General features: G+C 40.1%; 4 protein-coding genes across 4 annotated transcripts in view; 2 read left to right on the top strand and 2 right to left on the bottom strand.

Moving 5' to 3' along the window:
* LOC145434907 (uncharacterized) overlaps positions 1-22,181 on the bottom strand; it is a 192,498-nt gene that overhangs the window by 6,103 nt on the left and 164,214 nt on the right. The gene's annotated exons all lie outside the window — the stretch shown is intronic.
* LOC145434898 (inhibitor of Bruton tyrosine kinase-like) overlaps positions 1-22,181 on the top strand; it is a 351,018-nt gene that overhangs the window by 225,792 nt on the left and 103,045 nt on the right. The window lies entirely within an intron of this gene.
* On the top strand, positions 1,503-5,217 carry LOC145434904 (uncharacterized). Its single transcript, XM_080312136.1, has 8 exons — positions 1,503-1,728; positions 2,251-2,782; positions 2,851-3,045; positions 3,117-3,223; positions 3,284-3,392; positions 3,475-3,576; positions 3,656-3,774; positions 3,914-5,217. The coding sequence occupies exons 1-8, from the start codon at positions 1,503-1,505 to the stop codon at positions 4,420-4,422; spliced, it is 1,899 nt and encodes a 632-aa protein (XP_080168262.1). The 3' UTR covers positions 4,423-5,217.
* Positions 5,209-8,014, bottom strand: LOC145434914 (uncharacterized). The gene is made up of 4 exons (XM_080312146.1): positions 7,399-8,014; positions 7,271-7,342; positions 7,153-7,208; positions 5,209-6,885 (listed from the first exon to the last, which is right to left on the bottom strand). Exons 1-4 carry the CDS (start codon positions 7,491-7,493, stop codon positions 6,416-6,418), a joined length of 693 nt encoding a protein of 230 aa, XP_080168272.1. The 5' UTR covers positions 7,494-8,014; the 3' UTR covers positions 5,209-6,415.

Genomic DNA, 22,181 nt, shown 5'->3' with positions numbered 1-22,181 from the left:
AAGGATTGTTGAAAGAGGATTTGAAATTTTTCTGGCAGCATTTACGTCACCTGATTTTTTAAAAGAGAAGGGTTGATTACGATAATTGTGTGAGCAACTACGTTGTTTTAGATTGTATATATTGTAATATTGTGAGGCCGAATTCACCAAGGGCCGAGTTAACTGGCAACTATTGTACCAATATAGCGATTGTACCTTCATAATATAAAATCGGAACTAACCGAAAACTATCATTGTACTGATTGCTAAAATGCTAACATATATAACTTTTTACCGGATCAGGCCGTTGAATTCACATCAATGATGAGAATCGGCATTGTTCCAAAGAATATACCATCGGCAAAACAATGCACTAGAACAGTGGTTCCCAACGTGGGCGATTTGGCGGTCTAGGGGGGCGAAAATGGCGAAGGGGGCGAAAATGGACAAAGGAGGCGATGGGGGGGGGCGAAAATAGCGAAGGGGGCGATAGGGGGGCAATGACGAGTTAAAACGGCTATGTTGGAGTCAAGTCAGAGAAATAACCTTTTTTTTAATTTTTAGTCATCCCACGAAAATTCAGTTGCAAAAGTGGAAAATTCGACATGGAACGGAAAAGTTGACCTTTTTTTTTTTTAGTCAACCCGCCGGTGATTACAGTTTGCATACCGGTTTTTCGGTTCACAAAATTTGGGGGGCGATGATCGGCGTTGAGCTTGAAAAGGGGGCGATGAGTCGAAAAAGGTTGGGAACCACTGCACTAGAATGACATTTAGGATAATCACTCCATAGTTAGTATTGTTCACATCGACCTGGCGTGATATGTCGTACTTCTCTCAATAGTTGAATCTTTCACACCGTGGTGTCCGAAAACATCTACCAATGCCCATTTATTCAAAATATACCTGATAAACGTTTTGGCACTTCTTCGATATTAACTACACGTTGTGAAGTGTTCCCCATGAATTGCATGTAAACCTTGAAGATTGATAGCTGGAAGGATTGTACAAAATGGATGATTTATGCATTTACGAGCAACATTCTATGTAATCGACCTTGCTGGCGTAATATTTCAGTGATTTGGTTGGGTTTTAGTTGGTTTCGTGAGCATAGTGAGGCAGTGCTTCATACTAGGAGGTAATGTAACTTTAAACGGTGCACATTTATCAAAGTACTGATAGCTGTCTAGCATTTTGGCATCAGTGGCATATATGCATGTACGACAAAGCCTAAAAAACAACGGAGACCGTGCGTCAACGTCAGCATAGATGTGTAGAGCCTGAAAGGATTGTTGAACGAGGATTTGAAAATTTTAAGGCATCACTTACGCTACCTGATTTATTGAAAGAGAAGGGTTGCAATGCTCTCTCGATTTAGCATCCAACTCAGCCTAGTGCTGTAGTGCACCAGTGTTTGATCTTTGTCTTTGGATAACTTTTTTTTGTAGTCTTTGTCATACTCTACATTAATCCTTCGGCAGGTATTTATCACTAGCTGGTAGATCAAAAGTTTGTTGTGCTGGCATGGTGAAGCATTGTTGCATACCCGGGTTTTCTAACACCTCTTCCAATGCTAGTCTATTCAGAGTACCGGCTAAACGTTTTTACGCTGGTGCCAAATATGAATGGGCTGAAAAGCTTGAACGATTGATAAGGAGCATGCGCCAAGATCAATGTCTCGATGACCTGTACAAAAAAGATGAATTGAAAATTTGCGAGCACCATTTTACGTCCTCTGATTTCTTGAAAGGTGAGGAAACGATTTTGTACCCTTTATCATTACACAAGTCTACGTTACTTCATGTATCGAAATTAAGCATAGAATTCTGAACAAAGCAGATTTTAGATGCTGAGCATGATTTTTCGTTCAAGTGCGTAGCCTGACCATATTTCAATTACTATTTTTCGGAATCACTGCAACAGTAGCTTCCAATCATGACCAGATTCAGTAAATTTGGCGTCCTGAAAGATAAATGTTGCATTGTCAGAAATCCTAGTCGCGGCCGCAAAACAATTCTGAATAAAGCCTCAGGGAAACGGAACGAAGCTGCACAATCGGTCGTTGCCATTCCATGTGTATATTCAATACTTGATGTAATATTTTAGATATAGTGCCTCAAAATGCCGGAGTTATACAACTTATCTTACAATATCTTCAAAGGAGTTTACACTCGTATATTTAGAATGTTTACCTTTATTTCAATAGTATTTGATGGTAAAACTGATAGCAAGATCCGTTTTCTAATTCCTGATGCATCTGTTTTGTTCACAGGGCACACATTAACCAAATTGAAAATTGGTGCTATTCCAACTTTGAACTTGCCGGAAAAGAGTTGCCATATAATTAAACAACGGCAAAGGCCACCTCCAACTGAGAGGAAATTGGAACTTGTTGCATATCACAAAAGTTTAAACGATCTTGAAAAAAGTGCAATTCGTTATCTTCCTGATTCATGGCAGTTCCAGATGAGAAACGGCCATATCATGCTCCATTCCGCTTCGGATATTGGAATATTTCCGAATATAGTCATCAAAATAAATAACGCTTTGACCATTCATGCTGCATACCATGGTTGGTTTTCAAATGCCGGGACTGCCATTGGATCGTTAGATGTGGAGAAAACTACTCTGACTGGAATCATACGTACCGTATCCGACTTCCCTGTGTGCCAAGGGATCATGCCTAAGACCAATTGCAATATTGAAAATGCTGATATTATCAAGCACCAAAGAATGTCTTATGATTGCTCGTCGGAAATGCTTACAGTTCCTCCTCCACCAAGTACCTACCAAATTGCTCTAAGGTATGTAAGTCCCCGCACAATTTCTTGATCTTGCCTCCCAAATTAAATCTGGAATAATTGTCTTTAAGATCACGAAGCTGTGAGGTGTTCCTCTGCCATGGCAATAAATGCAAACCATGCCTTGATGCTGAGCGACGTCTGAGACAAACAGAAACAAGAAAGACTCGTTACATGGAAGAGCTTGAAAATAAGCCGCTGTCTCGTGCAACAAGAAAAAGCCTCCCTAGCAGGACTGTTGCAACAATTAGGATACAGGAACAAAAGTGTGATATATACAATAGGCTACATTGTTTAGAATTTGCTCTTGAAATATTGTAAATTCTTAACTTTCAAGGATAGAAGAGCTGGAAGAAATTGTGAGTAGTCGCCTTGAAAATGAAAAGTTGCAATTGGGCCTTGATTCAGGCCTATGTGTGGACATGGATACAATATTTTCAGAAGGTTGGATGTGGTAGTTTTTTTTTTTTAAACTTATAGTTATATCTCACCTTCATCATTTAGGGTTGCGGAAAAATGAAGTTTCCCCATTCTATCAACTATTCTGGAAAGAGCAAGCAAAAATCAACAAAACATCAAAAAAAGGCAGGAGGTTTCATCCAGAGCTGATAAGGTAGGCCTATCATAGGAGCTGAGATTTGTTACATCGGCTGTTAGTGTGCCTTTGGTTCTAATAATTGATGTGTCCTTAACAGGTTTTGTCTCACATTGGCCATGAAAAGCAGTGGGGCATACGAACAGCTTCGTGATGCTGGTTTGCTAGTGCTACCTAGTAGAAGGACTCTTTTCAACTACAGGTTCGTTTTCTACTCATAAAAAGTTGGGTTCGGGGCCCAAACCCAGATCCAATTTCATATCTCACTTTTGTTGTAATAGAAGTGTCCATAGCTCGTCACCCGGATTTCTGGACAGCACTATACAAGAGCTAAAGGAGAAATCAAGATCAATGGAGGAGCATGAACGTCTTCTTGTACTATCAATGGATGAGATTAAAGGTACTATATGGATATATTTTGTTATCAATGCTTTGTAGCAGTGCAGTGCACTGCACCAGACTTTACAGTTGATCTTTTTGCACTGCTATCCAATGTAATCTTCCATGTGGCTGATTACTTTTGAATATTGCATTTTCAGTGAAAGAAAATATTGTATTCAGCAAGACTCAAGACAGAATGGTAGGATTCGTCGATCTTGGAGAGTCGAGACCTGCAAATTATGGTGAAGCAGCTACACACGCTCTTCAAGTTTATGCCAGGGGCCTTGTAACGTCATTTTCCAAGCCCTTGACATACTACGCTACAAAGTCTGTGGCCTCATTTCAACTTTCCAGTATATTTTGGGAATGTGTCGGCATCTTGGAGGATTGTGGATTTCGAGTAGCTGCGTTTGTTGCTGATGGACCAAGTGCGAATCGCAAGATGTTCCAAGAGCTCAATAACATGAATTTGGAGTATCCATACAAATGCAGAAATATATTCAACGCCGGAAATGAAATATTTCTGATTTTTGACCCTCCCCATTTGTTGAAAACCGTACGCAACAACCTATACGCCAGTCGCAGTGGTGGTACTAAACTTCTCGCCAAAGATGGTAAAGTTATACGTTGGCGGCATTTTACACACAGCAGTTCCCAAACTATTTGAAACAACAGAATTGAGATACTGCAAATTGACGGATGCACATTTTCGTATGCAAAGCTTTGCGAAGATGCGTGTGATTTTTGCTGCTCAGCTTCTGTCTAATAGTGTTGCACGTATCATGAGAGCGCGGGGAGGTGACGAGATGGAAGCTTCAGCATGGTTTGCCGATATCTTCAACAAATGGTTTGACCTTATGAATACAACAACCAAGTTGAGCTATAACAGCGACTTGCAGCCATATTCCAGAACAGACGATTCACGCTTGGACTGGCTGGAAAATGATTTCTTACCTCAACTGCGAAATTGGAAAGATTCATGTGCTGGAGCTACTGCAACGGACAAAGCAAGAAATTTCTTGAGCTGGCAAACCTATGAGGGTCTCGAGATAACTACAATGGCTATCATCAATTTGATTCAGACATTCCTGCCAATCCTACCGTCGGATTATTACATTATCACCAAGAGACTGAATCAGGATCCTTTGGAGGCCTTTTTTGGCCAAATCAGGAAATCCGGTGGTACTTGCGAAAACCCTGACCTGGAGCGGTATGGCCATTTTCAAAGAATCATTGGTGTCAGAAAAGACTTGAAGCATACCAAGGGTTCAAATGTCCTAATTGATGATTCATTGCACTCTGACGCTAAGCGTCAAAAGTTTCCTGAGTAGTCTGAAATATGATTGTGAAATCCCTATTTTTGGTGCTTTTTATGGTATGAACTGAACAGAAACGTTGGAAAAATGCCATTTGAGCATATTTATTTTAGTTCAATAAAACAGTTCGTTGATGAATCATAAAAGCACTGTTAACAGAAATTAAAAAAGAAAATGGAACCACTGCAAGTTAAATGACACGGTGTATCATGAAAACATATTAGGACAATTTTCGTAAATTGTAAAATAAAATTGATCCACTGTCTTTAAATTAAATGGCACATTTCTTTATCACAATAGAACAGTTAGCAGTGGTTCAGCTTTTTTTTTAATTTCTGTTAAGTAAAATGACAGTTTTTCGTGAAATCATAATAGGACAGCTTTCGTAAATTGATCCACTGTACGGAAAATGACACAGTTTTTCGTTGAATCATAATATGTGAATATATGGCTGGTGGTACTGAACTTGAGTATATCTTCCAAAACTATATCCATCGCAATAAAGAATTTATCAACTCGAAGACTTATTGTTGCCCAATATTCTGTAGTAAGTATATAATTTGATTTTTTCCCATTTTTCAATGACCACCAGTACAGCTGATTTTGCCTAGTGTTCGTGTTTGTCATTGAATTATAACGTCATACTTGCCAATTTGATTTTTGTTTGAATCTGTTTCTATATGCTTGTTATTGTGCCGAAAGGGGCACACAGAAAGTCTCCGAGTTGATAAATTCTTCACTGCAATGAATGTAGTTTTGGAAGCAAATCTTGAATCCTAATAATACTATTTAGAACAGTTTACGGAAATTGATCAATTGCATTTAATAAGAAAAATAGCGCAGTCATTCGGGAAATTCTAATAGATCAGTTTACGGAGATGGAAAATTGAACAACTGCATATAAACAAAATGGCACAGTTATTCGTCAAATCATAATAGAACGGTTTACAGAGATTGGAAAAGAAGATTGATCCACTGCATTCACGTTACAAGGTACAGTCCTTCATTTAATAATGATAGGAGAGTTTTCGATAATTGAAGAGGAAAATTTCTCCGCATTAGTACAAATCACTTTTTGTTACTAATAGACTTCAGTGCCTTGCGTTGACTAATGTTTTGGTCCTTGTTATTTTGAAGTTCTGAGTTTATAACTCTTGCTTTTTGGTAGCAACGAATTCTGATGTAGTAACGGAAGATTTTTTCCAGTAACTGATTTGTTATGGAGTTTTGAATTGCTATGGTAAATGTTGTCAGATCTATATCCTGCATTAAATTTTCAATAATATTATGGTGTTGATAACCTGATCTAAATTTTGTCTCAACGACCATCAGTGCATTTAGTAGTCACTGGACAGGTACTGTCAACTGGCCAAAATCCTTCTTCTGGAGTACGGATATCAATGAATTCGGCGACACGTTGTTATTGGGCTCAGTGTCAATCAATTGACATATCAAGTCAAACTCCTTTGCATCTCGGCAACGTTTTTTCATCTTCTGTAGTATATACCCGGCAATATACTGTATTATGTACATTTCATCCTCGGTCAACTCACACTTGACTTCCTTCTTACTGGATTTCCTTTTTTGAAATATCGATGACGCTATGTCGAACACCCTTCGTACACTTTGGAGAAGAAATATTCTTGGCAGATTTGAGAAATGTTCTGGAAGTGTTATACCATCACAGCTGAACATGTGCATCGACTGACTTCCACTACTGGCCTTGTTAATTGTATTCTTCAAATACTCAAATAAATTTGCTGGTAGTTCTTGACCATTGGTGCTACTGCTCCAAGCACTTTTGATTTCAGCATCTGAAACTATTCAGTAAATTCAGGCTTATGGATGGACAATTTGTGAGATGAAATCCATAAATCAGTTCAAATATTGGTATATGTGTATCATGTAAGGAAGAACAACGGCTTGACCGACTATGTGGTCTTGTTTTAGCTCCTACTCTGTATACATAGCACACAAATAGTACTCCAAAAGCTCTGGATTTCTTATATTTATGAAACTGCCCTAAAAGTAGTTGATTTCAACCAAGTAACAATTACTACCTTAATTGGTGTTTTACTTACATTCATACTTCTCTGAACTCGTAGTGGCCTTCCCAATCATTTGATTCGGCACTGAACTGCAAGGAAAAATGTAAATAAATTTGTAAACTTCGTTTCTTCTAGGATAGGCTAGAATTACATTGCTTCGTCCATGATCACCTCAACTGTAGTTGATGGGATATTTTCTTCAAATAGATGATGCTGTGTGAGTCTGAAAATTGTTTAGTGTGGCTGAATGAATGCATGTGTCCTAAATTGCATAATAACCTGCTTCCGTCTATTGCTGTCCCTATTTCGTCCCCGATAGCATCTTCCAAGTCAACTATTACTGTTAAGCTCGAAAAACTGGCCGGGGTGGTCATATTATAGCTAGGCAAAATGATATATGTATCACGTAAATTACTATGAAATGGACAGTGGTAAATACTTTCTACCCATGATCATCGCAAAATACTTATTCTTAAATATGTTTTCATAACATTCCCAAGCGTTCCAAGTCGACGAGCATGTCCACATTCAGGTCGAAATACAAGTAATTACTACCAAAGTAATACTTCATCCTCTATACTATCTTATCTACTTTTGATTCAGTGTGCATGCCTCCTCTTTACATCGCCTATGGGCCAAGGTGGGTGACTGATTCCATAGTCGCTTTGACACCTTCCTATCTTTTCATTGTATCGCATTTTAGCGGTGTATTGAACTGATATATATTGCTAATAAACCAATGAAGATGAATGATGATGATGTTTTAACGCCAGTTCCTGAAGAAAGATTGCTGGCGAACCGCTTGTTTACATCGATTTCAGACCTGTAGTGAAGCATGACTCGCGACGCGCTCAAACGCAGAGCTCACTGGAGTTTCCAATCATTGTATATATATCATTGCTCAGAGTTGACAGTCGAATATCTCATCGTCATCCACCAATGGCGTCAAGAAATCTATCAAGCCCTCCGTCGTTACCACTCTCGTGTGCTCGAAAACCATCTGTTTCAAATAGGCGATTCCGTGAAGAAGCTTCGCGAAGATTTGAACTTGTTCGTGTTTGGCGTCGTCTATCGCGGCTTCAAGTGCCTGCAGTAAATTCGCACGCATGGATTCGACTTTCTTCACGGATGATAGAGAAGGACAGTCGCTGCTGAAGAGAATCATGGCGGTGTACAGGGCCAACTCTTTATCGTTTAGATTGAAGGCGGCGATTTTCCGGGCAAATTCCAATTTCGGTTTCATAATGGAATTAAGTACGCCCGTACTTTCCAAAAAAATTGTTGTAAAGAAAAGCTTCGCAGTCGGTAGCAGCATGACTTGTTCTCGCATACATGTAGACAGCAGTAAGAAGGCCGCTTCGCATGAGCCATATTTCAAGAGGATACCTTGATCTGGAACTGGCAGGTCTCGGAAACCCGAAATGCCTTTCAAAAAGTACGATATTTCGGCGACACCATCAGCTAGTTGAAATTGCATTTTTCACGCGAAATAAAGCACATTGGGATCTATCGCTGAATCCACCGGTATCTGGATGATGTTGCTTGTTTTCTCTGTTACATTCATCGTGCTGTCTGTAATTGAATTGTAGTACTGGCCCAAATTCGCGTGTAGCCATTGACGGAGCATTTGAAGACCATGTACCGAGTCAATGTGATGGTATGGCAACTGATGACTGTTCTGTAAAATCCATATTTTATCCATATTGCGGTTCGTGGTGCGAATGTACAGCTGAAACGACGACGCAATGGATTGGATCAGTTGAAAGGCCGACGGGTCGGGAGGCGGTTTTGAAAATAACCGCGGTATTGCTCGGTAAGAGTTCCGCCCGGAAAACCTGTTTGCGAGCCTTTGCTTCTCCAGCCGGGATAACCTACCGTAGCGTATCGCATTGTGCGACATCCCGGCGCTAATGCATTTGTCATATCTGCAATATTGGCATCTGTTGCGGGTCTTCACAGTTACCTTTGCACGAGTCGTAGCAAGTTTTGTACGTCAACTTCAAGCGGTTGGTTCGACGAAAGAAACCTTTGCACCCTTCGCAAGCGTGGGTTCCGTGATGGAAACCGGACGACCGGGCCCCGCAGATGGCGCAAGGTAGCCGCAATTGAGACAGGCTTGACCCGGTCCCATGATGCATATTGCCTGACCCGGGGCTCGTAGCATTTACTAACTTGGCAAACTGCTACTATGCAAGCCTTCGGCGAACCTCAAATTTTTCCTAATCACAGAAGCAAAAATCTACCATATCATGCACGGAACAGTGGCAGGGTTGTAATGACTCGAGCCATGACTCGACTCGAATATTGTCGGGATTTTTGGTGACTCGACTTGCACTCGAGTCATTGCGCATGACTCGGACCCAGTCATATGGCTCGAGACTGGGACTACCAATACTAGGGTTACCATACGTCCTCTTTTAAGAGGATTTGTCCTCTTTTTTGAAAGTGTCCTCGGAGGACGCCCTTTTGTCCTCTTTTTTGAGATTTTGTCCTCTTTTTTTGAAAATTTAGGTCAGATTTAGAGCAAATTGCGAGTGATATGCCGTAAATTAGCACAGAAGTGACGCTCCGGTGGGTATTTCGGAGGAGTTGAAAAGGGTGATTTTGGCTCTGAGCGGAAAGATGACCTTTTTTTTAGTCATCCACCTAGCAATGTCGAGAGAAAAACGGTATTTAGAGCTCTGAGCGGAAAGATGACCTTTTTTTTAGTCAACCGATCACAAAGTGGGAAAATTTCACCGGGTTTTGAGAATTCTTCTCCGGTTTCGCAAGTCTCAAATTTTTGAAAAAGTGTCCTCTTTTTAGATTTCCAAAATATGGTAAGCCTAACCAATACAGGCATTTCATTGTGATTCCGAAGTAGGCTATAGTAAAGTTACCACACTATTGGTATTTTGTCTATCAGCACTGGTTAAGGTAGGGACGGGCAGCATACGGCCCACGGGAAGGATCTGGCCCGCGAAGGGATTTTGACCGGCCCGCAGAGAGTTTCCACCCTGAAAGTGAAATTCTATTTCGGAAGAATTGACAAATTTTATGTGTCACAGAATGAATCCAAGTTTGCCAGCTGGAGAAGGATGGACATGAAACTACTTGCTCTGTTCGGGTGTGGCTACATACTGTAGGCTACATTATTTTCAACCATGAATATTAACGAGACAAGGCTGCGTTCCAATATAACTGATTCCCACTGATGTTCATGTTCATGTTTACTAAGGGTTTATACATAGGATATTCAGCCAGAGTTCAATGAACTTGTTGACAACTCTGACCGACCACAGATGTCTGATTGATTCAACAGCTACTGTTAATAAATTCATTAAACACTGTTTTGGTGTCTATGCTTTAAACATCAAGTTTACATCAAATACGATTTATTCCTTATAGCTAGATAAATTCGCGAATAATGTATATATTCTGTAATCCGTCCCGCCAAGTGCTTCATTTTCCCATATCCGGCTCGCCGACCGAAGAGGTTGCCCGCTCCTGGGTTAAGGATATCATATGTCCTCTTTCAAGAGGATTCGTCCTCTTTTTTTCAAGAAAACTCAAATGTCCTCTGAGGATGAAAAAATGTGCGAATTTGCCAATTCGTGTTAGGCTAAAGAGATAACTAAAAAAAGTCAAATCGCCAAAAATTACTCGTGAAAATTGGCTACTTGTATTAATTTACAAATTGCCCGTTTTCATGTCTGTAAGGGGAATAGCAAGCAACCCAGAAACCTAAATTTCGTATGGCTACCCCAATCCCCATGAAATTTTCACAGTCGCTAGATGTCGCTATGCTACATACAAAAAAAAACAATAAATTTGATTCTACTCTGCATGTTGTGGCATATAGTGGATTCGAAGGACAGAAAATGCACCGACACGGGGAATGCAAAATCTCGAAATTGTGAAGCTTTTTTTCCGATCTAATGCCTTCTCTAGGAAGTACTTGGACAGTGCTGTGCTATGATAAAATTTGAAGGAATATGTGATACCACTCTCGAAGAAATTTTATTTCAAAATTAAGTATTCAAATTTTTGTCATAAATTGGCTGTAAGTTGGCTATAAGTTTTCTTTGAAGTTCTGTAACTCTTAGCATGGTTAACATATGTCAAAAAACTTTTAGCGTAGCACAGGTCTGAATGTCAGCTTTCCAAAAAACCTTGAGTGAATCATTTAGGACAAATATTTCATACAAATTTTTGGTTTACATTGATGCGACGTAACAAAATTTTATAATTGAGAAAAACACTTACAAACATTTGCAAAGCAAAAAGTCAATGAACAATTATTACCGATGTAATGATAAGAATGAGCGCCAGAATGCTTGAATGACAGCTGACAACAATCTAACAATTTTTTACCCGGAGATAATATAGATAGATATATTTTATACCGGTCAAACCACATATTTTATAGAGTTATCAGACAAAAATGCGATCTTTTGGTTGGAACTTGAAACCCCCCTTATTATCAAAGAAAAATAAAATTGAAATTTTGCATTTTTTAGTTATTGTTTAGGTAAAATAAGGCCATGAGGTGACAGCAGAGATACAATGTTTATATTTCCTACCAGAAAAAAAAAATCGAAAATTTTGATTTTTTGGGTTGCTAGTCATTTTCAGAAAGTGTCCTCTTTTTCGGTTCTCAAAGTATGGTAACCCAAGTACTGGTACTTGAAAATTCTAGCGGATACTGTTAAAAGTGAGCAAAATCAGTATATTATGAACACGAAGCCTTCGATATCACCAAGGTTCCCTCTAATTCTTCAAGAGTCTGGGCGTAACGACTAAAAAAGGTCATCAATTCGGATTTTTTGTATGCATCACACATTTGTCTGTGCGCACGGACTCGACACTCTACTTCCTGTCTTGCATCGGACTTGATTCGGCAGTGAATTAAAATGACTCGACTTGACTCGAATCAAAATTATGAAAGTGAGATTGCCCTGCGACTCAGATTCTTGTGACTTGATCATTATTATATTTAAGACAATTTGAGTGACGCCTATAACAGCTATGGTCTTTGCGTCACGTCTGTGTATGTGTAGTTGCTAATCGAATAGATATATGGCAATAAATAAATAAAGTCAACTAAACCATTTAGTCTTGTATCTTTGTCTTCGCTATGAATTCCCACAGCAGAGGTAATATACAATCGGTATTTATAGTTTATTTGGGACTTGAATACAACCGTAACAGTGGTCGGCAATCTTATTAAGAAGAGACCTCAACTTGAAGGAAAATGATATCAGGATTTTACAACACTGGTTTTTCGATAATGAGAAAAATATTTAAAATAATGCCGACACTAAATAATAAGAATAAAGAATGCACTTTTAAGGATAATACGTGGCTTCACAAAAGCATTTTAAAATGATTGCTGCAGGTTGGTTTTCGACCGCAGTCAATTGTTGAGTTTCTATCGCTCATACTCGGATCACCACACCAGGAATCACAATGCCAAATATCGGCCAGGTGTACAACCAATGCAGTCACAACACCATACATACCGAAACAACCCATCCACCAATCTTAGGTTTCATGGCAGAGTCGGACAACTAAAAAATCTTCATCTTCTCCAAATTAGATTACAATTACAATTAAAGCTGTACACTTTTTCCAAACATGATTGTAATTAAATTTAATGGTTCGCGAGCACTTGAAAATTGAATTAAATTTCAAATAACAAATAAATACAAAAAAATAAGCTCAGTTCCAGTGAAGTCACTCTCATAAGCTTGATAATGACATATGACTGTTCACCATGCTTGACTCGTTTCGCGCTACACAGCTGTCCTGTAGCAAACTCAGGAAAACCAGAAATTATATTATAATTACCATTCACAAATTCGATCAGTGCCGTGACCAGGTTACAGTCAATTTAACTTTTATACTTTTGATTCGAATCAAGTCGAGTAATTTTTAATTCACCAACGAGTCAAGCCCGAGTCCAGGAGGAAGCAACGGGCCGAGTTCGAGTCACGGTGTTAAGACTCGAGCCCGAGTCCAAGCCATATTGATGACTGTTCAGTATCGAGTTCAAGTCGGGTTCAACTTACTTCTGTAAGAGTCTTAGGTGATATCGAAGGTCTCGGATTGACAATATACTAATTTTTCTCACTCTTAACATGTTTAGTTAAACAGATAAAAGACAGGTTCTGGGCCTATTTTTCAATATTATCGCTCCTGATATACGAGACTAAAATAAGTCATATAGAATGCATCGAATCATGCACAATGACTCGAGTACAAGTCAAATCCACACACAAATTGACTCAAGACGAATCGAGTCATATTCCATTTACAAGAAAAAGACTCGAGTCAATTCAAGTCACCAAAAATTGCGACTCGAGTCATTACAACCTTGCATTTTACTATAATTAGATTAGGGCATTTCACTGTTAGTTTAATTATACAACTATAGAGAACTAGTTTTTCCAGTTTGTCTCATCGCGTCACATCCACGTATCAACCGTTTCACAAATGCTCAGAACGAGAGATGGCCATCAAGCTCAGGAATAATGCTAAATGGCACCGTTGGCTTGCAGAAACACAACAAAAAAAAACAGCGCGGCAAAGAATTGACTCCGATATCAAGTGACTGATTCCAATCTGAATAATATTTTGCTCATTTCGAAGACCGCCCCATTGAATCCCTTCATATTTCGCATTATCACATTTTCAGAGTACTAATTTTCTGCCGAAAAGCGTGAAGCAACAGCACTGTGTGTGTCACTGAAGCAGGCGATGTATAGCATAACCGTGGATTTGAATTTGACATGAATCAGAATTCTTCATTATTGGTCAGCGTATATGTCTGGCCACCCTACGTTTCCCATTTTTTCACTTGTTCTGCGAGTCATATAGGTTGTCGCTCACTGATGTAAGCGAACAACAGTAACACCATGGACACTTTTGTCACACTAGTGAATTCTCAACAATTCGTTAGCGGCTCATTATCATGCTAACGCAGTATATCACTAGCAGTCTCGGCGAGATTAATTAAATTATCGTCGATCACGTATGATCCAATGGAAATTTTTCAGCCACCATGTAGTAATTGGGTGATATCTCTCCAAATGTTTTGAGAGACCTGATTTCAAAGCAACACTCGAAGTTGGAAAGGCTACTCGAGTTACACTCGCAGATTTACAGCTTTTACATATATAGCAACTGAGTAAATTCGGTAAACTTTTTCTTTGGCAATCCGTGTCACGTGGAACCAGTAATCTGAACAATCTTGCACGCCGGATGTCATTTCTTCGGAAACCCAAATGAAGCCTATCACGGGCTTGGCACACGCGCTGGCAGGGATAGTGCTAGGTTTTGGGTAGTTTTTGTAATGTAGCAGTCTGTGGATTGCTATGGTCATTGGTCAATTACACCAGGTCAATTTTATTCGTTTTTATTCAGTAGCTGTCGACTTGTATCGCGGCAAACTTCTATAGGCTTTTACAAGATACCGTTTACACGGATGTGACGGCAAGGAGGAGCCTAAATATACCTCAAACACCTGGCGTAGGTATTTTGCAGTAGACCTCGGTCAGACTAGAACCAACAATCTTTTTTGGTTGCAGCTTTTGGTTATCTCACCACGCCAGTCTCAGGTGGTGTCGTTCTTCTGGTTTGTTTTCAAATTATGTTTTGAATAATTGTTTTAAACAATTGCGTTTTTCCAAAACAAACTATTTGTTCAAAAGAGGACACAAAGGCTGAAAGCTATAGTACCCGGAAAGAAAACGGGTGATATTGAAAATTTTCGAGCAATAGTACAGTGTTGACCATAGAAAGGCCAGCTTTCCTATCTCTATACTCCCAGAATAGACGTCGCGCCGTATGTTTAGTTTATTGTGTTGCCAACTCTGGCGTCCGGTGCGTCGGAGTCCAGTTTTTAATCGCATTGTAACACTTTTCTGGAAAAAGAGGACATGTAGGCGTCCTCCGAGGACACATTCAATTTATTGAAGAAAGAGGACAAATCCTCTTGAAATAGGATATATGGTGTTTGATTGGTGACCCTATCTTAGTCGACAGCGCCATCGTCGTCGATTCATTAGTTGAAACACATAGTCATACATTATCCTATGGCGAGGAATCAGTGGATACCAGTTGGCCAGCCAACGGTTAGGTCTGGTCTTCAACCGTCCCGGAAAGTGATCTAACTAACGTACATTCTATAGTCACCGAGAGGCTGACCACTCTACCGCTACGTTGTCCTGTCGATTTTAAATTTTATACAACCATGCAAAAATATTTTCCGTCGATGTCAAATGCAGCGTCCAATTAGCGACAGTAATGGCAACACTACATCTCATATCAACTGCTTTTATATTCATCAAAAATAGAGCAGAGAAAGAAAACAGGTAGAACTGTTCAACTGTTGGTGAACAACATCAGTGCTTCCCAGGGTGCATAAAAATCTGCATGGGGTGCACCATTACGGAGGAGGGTGATGAATGAGAAAAAAAACACCACAAGACGGTGTTTTTATACGGTGAGTGACACTGAGGTAGCTCCGACCGTGTCTTAGTAATCATGCTCTTTAATGGACCAATATTTATACGATTTATTTAGTCGGTACCATAAATTAATGAGGACAAACACCGGGATTTGAAAATTGACAGTCATACAGAAATGATGAGCCTTTTTTCATTCAATCTATCTGCTTGCGTTGACTGTCATAGTAAACGGGTACATGGCAGTGATGAGCGGATAGTTCTTTTCGAGACTCCGAATCCCTCCGACAGCTTTAGTGTCTGAGGAAAACACCCTCCGACTCCGAAGAGCTCAATCCCAGACTCCAAGATACTTCGATGAATCTCGTCAAGTATCCGAAACATTGGCAAAGCACGGTACACTTGATCATGTGTTTTACTAGATTAATGTGATAATATTGTTGGACTCATAGTATTGTCTACTCTCCAGCCCCTAATTGCAGAGCAGATGGGTGATTTTTATGCATTTGGCAATCATTTTTGCATGTTACCCGTCATATTACAACTTTACAAAGTGTCAAGTGTCAATGTTTTGGTTTGTAATCATAATCAATAGTGTATTCTGGTCAGAGCTATCCAAAAATGTCGGAGACAAAAGTTACAATACCCCGAAATTCTCCGAAAAATATTGTAGTAAACTCCGACTCCGCTCCGACTGTCACAAAATCGGCAAAACTCCACCCCGAATCCACTCCGACTCCGCTCCGATGCTCATCACTGGTACATGGGCCGGAGCTACAACTATAAAGGGTGCACTATTCCCAAAATAGGTCGAAATACAGTGAACAAAAGCAATAAATCATTAACTCATCGTCCGGAAATGACGCATCAGAGACCTGTTAAGGGCGTTTCGAGTATAGCTGGAGTCGGTAAATGTACCAGAGCGATGTATAGTCAGATTCGTAAGTGGAACTATTTCAATGGACGAAACTATAGCTCCTCGAGACTTATACAATAACCACACTTCGCTTTTGTTCGCAAATTATTCTTTAAATTACGAGCCACCGGCGACAAGTAGGCTACTATGTAATGGGTCCTCGATAAAGTTACGGCACTGATCTTTTCTGAAGGACACTCACTTAACCATTATGAAATGATAACCGAATCAAGAACACTTACGGTAGAGCTGACGTTATTGTATGAGAGTACGTATTATGTGGAATTAACAGGGAGATATGATTAGTCGATGCGCAGATGTGAATATCAGGCTCACTCATTTTATGTGAATACATCCAATGCACTGGTTTTTACCCTTCAATGATCCGGGGAACCCATATGCTAATCTGCAGGCCGTCGGGGAGTATATAATATTGAAAAAGTCACAACAATAAAGATCCTCCCTCTTACATATCAAACTACACTTGTAAAACATTACTACAGATGACTGGTACACGAAATGTACTGTACATCAAGAGAGTGTCTAAGAAACACAACCATATTAAAACAGGATTTTAACCCGAAACGCACCATTATGACGAATATTTGTTGTCAATCATAGTGAATTCCGCTATTCCTTTTAGCGACCTATTCAGAAACGCGTGCCGTCGTATTGTTCGATCGTAACTTAACAGCGGGATATCAACTGCTGCGCACTTGCCAATTAGCAAGTAAATATTGGAGATAGAATCGGCATGCCATAAGAACGGGGTTTCAAATATGAACCCCGGCATCTCCTGCCTACACCACTGCACACAGTATGTCACCACAACAGTCGAAATTCAACTATTGATCACGCCTATAATTGCATTCAAGACGGGCGTATCATCGCAAATCGTACGTATGAGTCGAATGTGTGTGTTGCAGGGCTGTAATGACTCAAGTCATGACTCGACTCGAGTCGCGATTTTCTGATGACTCGACTTGTCCCAAGTCATTTTTCAAAATACAGAAATGGCTCGACTCGACTCGAGTCAATCTGTGTATTGACTCGACTTGGAATCGAGTCATTGCGCATGACTCGGACCAAATCCTATGACACGAGTGCCAGACGGCCAAGACCGAAATTTCATTGTAATTTATACCAATAGTCAAACAACCACACTGTTAGTATTTCGCCGATTGGTAGTGGTAATTGAAAATGCGAGCAGAAACTGTTAATAGTGAGAAAATGAGTATCTTTTAAATGCGAACCATTCGAGATCACCAGAGAGAGTTATAAAGAGTGCATGGTTTTAACAAGACTTAACTCGAAAGTGAGCTGCCAGCGCAATGACGTGGATTTGGACTTGAGTCATAGTACCATGACTAAGACTCGACAGTCTGCTCGATGACTTGGACTCGGACTTGACTCGGTGGTGAACTAAAAATGACTCGACTTGAGTCAAAACTATAAAAGTATGATCGACTTGTGACTCGGAGCCTTGTGACTTGGTTACAACCCTGGTGTGTTGACCTCTAGCGAGTATAGGTTAGGAACCTCTGACCCAATGTAAAGATCTATTTTGATGGCCGAACCAGTAAGAAGACTGGGCGGTCATGAGAGCGAGTTTTGCGTTTTCACTGACGCCTTGCTCGACAGGAGAGAGGTCAAGCGGGCGGTAAGAGAAATGAGGATGTGGTGTTGTTAGGGATGGGCCCTGGGCAATATCAAAGAATATTTGTAGAGTTGGACAATGCTTCAAAATCTATATGAATGTGTTTGATGTCGTACGAATCGAATCTTGAAAGTTGACCAGAACCAGCATGAGTGATGCATCGTCAACTGACTTGTGCGTTTGTGAGAGTATATCACGCCTCAAAGATGTCTTGATTCTTGAAATGATGGCGGATATGCAGGCAACTACAATCAATGTGCAACGTGCGCGTGCTCATTGTAGACACCGCTATTTTGCAATATTTATTACGATTATGTAATAAAAATTGGATTGTGTTCAAACTGCGGAGGCTAAAATATGACCAAATATCCGGAATGTTTTAAAATTGTATTTTAGAGTTTATCCAAGTTGCAAGCTGCCATTTCACCCCAACTTTTCTAGGTAGCAAGCATTCTCTGCTTGTCGAAACTGAATTCTCCAAACTCGTCTGCTACTCGTTTATGACGTGTCGATACTTCTATACCATCTTAAAATAAGACCAGCAACAGGGTTTGGCTCATTCTAGTTCAGGGGTTCTTAACTGTAGGGTGTGACATCACAAATAGGTGCGACTTTCACTAGTAAATTCACACGCCGTAATACAGGCGCAATTTGCCAGGCTGTCGTGACAATTTCACACTATCATAGAAGTTTTGGGTTTTCTGATTCTCAATATGTTGTTATTGCAGGCCTCCTATGAATCAATCGTTCGGCACAATGACGAAAGAGCACTCCTTACCTTCAATTCCTCTCACAACTAGCGGTAGAATACTGAGAAATAAACATGTACAAAATATCGAATTGTGTTGCCGTCGTGAAATAATGCTTATTCGCCAAATACAGAAGGGTTCATTTTCAGGCACGTCACTTCAGATGTCATCGACCTTGTCAGTACTACTTGCAGTATCTTCTTATGTTGCTAATTAGGATATCATTTTTCTACCATGTCTCAGGATCAGCAAGTCGGCCGTAGCTGATCAGAATCAGATACTGACCGGTACAAGAGAGTTGTGGATTAATCCATCAACTAGAGAAATCATAGTTCCCGTCTCGACAGTGCTGATTTTCGAAGTGTGCTACGTTGTATCACTGTTATCGCGGCGTCCTTACAAAAAATATACGGAGAAAGACCCTATGAAGCAGTGTTGGGATCAAGTCACTACCTTCGAGTCACGAGTCAACTCGATCCATTGCACATTCTGACTCGAGTCTGGTCAAGTCAATAGATTTTTTGAGTTGATTCGAGTAAATTAAGTTAAGTCAAGTAGGTTTTTCGAAGTATGAGGAATAATTTCGTCATTGCATTTTTATAGTTGTTTGAATGTTGCCATTCATTTGGAATCGAGGGACGAATATAGAATTAAACATACATGCAAAAAAGACTTCGTATCGCTCACGCATACGTAGAGCTGCTAAACTACCTTAGTAACTGTGTAGCCTCAAGTCTATAATTATCAGTCAAAATAGAGAATAGGAAACCTCGGAAAGTTGGAACGAATTGATATGATGCAATGCACTAGCCACCTACACATCTGTGAGATACAATTTTACCCCGCGCCGATGGTTGACGAGTAATATATACTTATATAAACTTCATCATTAAAATTCGATTCAAATCCATAGGCTACACGAGATTTGGTTAAGGTGGGTACCGACCACAATTATGAGCATTCTATAGAAAAGAGATATGCACTTTGTCATTAGATGACATTACTACATAGCTTATGAGCTCCGATCACTTTGCTTGCGGTCAATTTATTTGTGATCGGACAACGGATGCTCAGTAAAACGCAAAACCATTGAGTGATTGCTCACTCTCACAGGTCACACCAGCCAATATCGAGAATAATATAAATATATGCAAGATCAGCCATTTTTATCGACACCGTTACTTGACGACTAGAAATTGACTCGTAAATTTTGCTCCTAGTCACGACTCAATCCACATTTCTGAAACTCCGAGTCAAGTCAACTCGTATTTGCAAAGTTACTCGAATGAAGTCAAGTCATACCAAAACAGTGAGTCATCCCAATACTGCTATGGAGTACGAATGAACAGAGGGTGGAAAAGAAAAGCCGTTGAAAGTTGAAGATCGCACACGGTTATATCAAGCATTAGTCCGAGGTGCATGTGAGATTGAAAGACTGGTTGTGGTACATGAGACGATTTATAGCAGTTTTTCAATCAAACACTCGTCTTTGGCTGCTGTAGAACGTCTAAATCAGGGGCCACCAACTCAAAATGGGTCACGGGCCACTTTTCAAAATTCCTAGAGGCCGCGGGCCGCATGACTTCAATATCGAGATTAACATAGCCAACGCAGCGTATCAATCACGTGTGATAACTCTACGTAAGTACAATGCTGTGCTCTCTTACATGGGCGATGGGCATAGTCACCACAAAATGAATAATATTTGATTGAACAAACATAAATAAATACAAAAAAATCATGCTCCTCAATTACAATACATTTCGAAGTATGAGCTGCGCGCGATACCTGACAACACTATGTAGCAACCAAAACAGGGGTGGCCAACTTTTTTGCTATTCACGGCCGCATTTCGATTACTCATGTAGCCCGCGGCCGCATTCCGGTGCATGGTGGTAATAAACAAGCTGGGCCAAATATCTACGTTAAACTCACCATGTCCATTGCTGGTACACTCCGGAGAAATCTATTTACTCATATAGGCTTGCTATTGGCACCGAGATCGTTAATATAGTCATGTTGTGAAGATGAGAAACAGGGATTCGCATACTGTAGTCGCGCGAAGCGCGCACATTTTTTCATGCTCATGAGTGGATTTCGTCATTGTATTATTAGTATTGTTTCGCACATTACTATCAAAATTCATCTTTTCTCGGCCCATGTGATCAGATTCACCGGTAGAGTTTATGCAGGGGGTGTCTCCAAAATCGTAGAGAAGTTATTATTGCTGTGGTGCATCTTTGGGTGGGCCAATTCGCATTAGTTTCCTATGTTACATGCAGTTATTTCTTGACCTGCCATTAGAATTGTCGCTATAGTGGAAATATACTGGTTTTCTCTGCTGTTCGCAACTGTACTGTGGGACTCAGATTACAATGGACACTGCTATATTAATATCAAAAATCAACTCGCATTGACGCGCACTCAGCGCGAAGAAAATTTAAAGAATAATTCAAACCTCTCAATTCGTAAATTCAATTTGCATAATATTGACAGCCACCAACACATCCTAATTGAATTGAGTTTCGACGCCCGCATAATTTTTCTTCTACTGCCGCAGATTGGCCGCCCCAGGATTAAAGAATCGATATTGGGGTTAGTTATACACAAGGTAGTCTATTTGCTGGAAAACTATCTACTCGTAAAGCATGGTCTCTTGTAGAGCCCGAAGTCGTCTATCAAGCCTCCCGGTATTGGCAGTGGTTGGCCATTGCACGCCAAGGCAATATGCGCATTCATATCAGCAAATTATTCCTCCATAGAATGATATTACCATGCCGAACCGAAGGAATAGTGATATTGGGCACAGAAGAACGGCTTACTTTGAACAACAACAACAATATATTTAAACTGCGAAATCAATTTCGGCATTTCGAAATGGTTCGCTGAGCGTTTTTCCAAAATATCTCCAAATCGGACCGCGGGCCTCAAAATATGACCTCGCGGGCCGCGTGTTGGCGACCCCTGGTCTAAATGACTTGACTCGAGTCAGACTCGAGTCGCTTTTTTCGTATGACTTGACTTTACTCGAATCACTTTGCTAAAATGACTTGACTTGACTTGACTCGAGGTATCAGAAATGTGGATTGACTCGTGACTCGCAGCAAAATTCACGAGTCAATTTCAAGTCATCAAGTAATCGGTGTCGATAAAAATTACTGTATCTTGCATATGTTCGGATTGTTCGCGAAACGCTGGTGTAACCCGAGAAAGCGATCAATCATTCAATGATCGAGCGTTTCACTGAGCCGCGATTGTTCTCTCGTAAATAAATTGACCGCAAACGAAGTGAT

This window comes from Botryllus schlosseri, chromosome 3 (assembly GCF_051294905.1).
Source record: "Botryllus schlosseri isolate E-star chromosome 3, Bs_hap1, whole genome shotgun sequence".
NCBI classification, from domain to species: Eukaryota; Metazoa; Chordata; class Ascidiacea; order Stolidobranchia; family Styelidae; genus Botryllus; species Botryllus schlosseri.
Note: the sequence above shows the minus strand (reverse complement) of the source record. Positions and strands in the feature narration are given on the sequence as shown.

Excerpts from the sequence above, each read along its gene's own strand:
- LOC145434904 (XM_080312136.1), top strand. The coding sequence starts at position 1,503 with ATGGTGAAGCATTGTTGCATACCCGGGTTTTCTAACACCTCTTCCAAT. Across the intron at positions 1,729-2,250 it reads GTCCTCTGATTTCTTGAAAG|GGCACACATTAACCAAATTG; the intron begins GTGAGGAAACGA and ends TTTTGTTCACAG. Across the intron at positions 3,224-3,283 it reads GGATACAATATTTTCAGAAG|GGTTGCGGAAAAATGAAGTT; the intron begins GTTGGATGTGGT and ends TTCATCATTTAG.
- LOC145434914 (XM_080312146.1), bottom strand. The coding sequence starts at position 7,493 with ATGACCACCCCGGCCAGTTTTTCGAGCTTAACAGTAATAGTTGACTTG. Across the intron at positions 7,343-7,398 it reads ACAGCAATAGACGGAAGCAG|ACTCACACAGCATCATCTAT; the intron begins GTTATTATGCAA and ends AACAATTTTCAG. Across the intron at positions 6,886-7,152 it reads GAGTTCAGAGAAGTATGAAT|ATGCTGAAATCAAAAGTGCT; the intron begins GTAAGTAAAACA and ends GAATAGTTTCAG.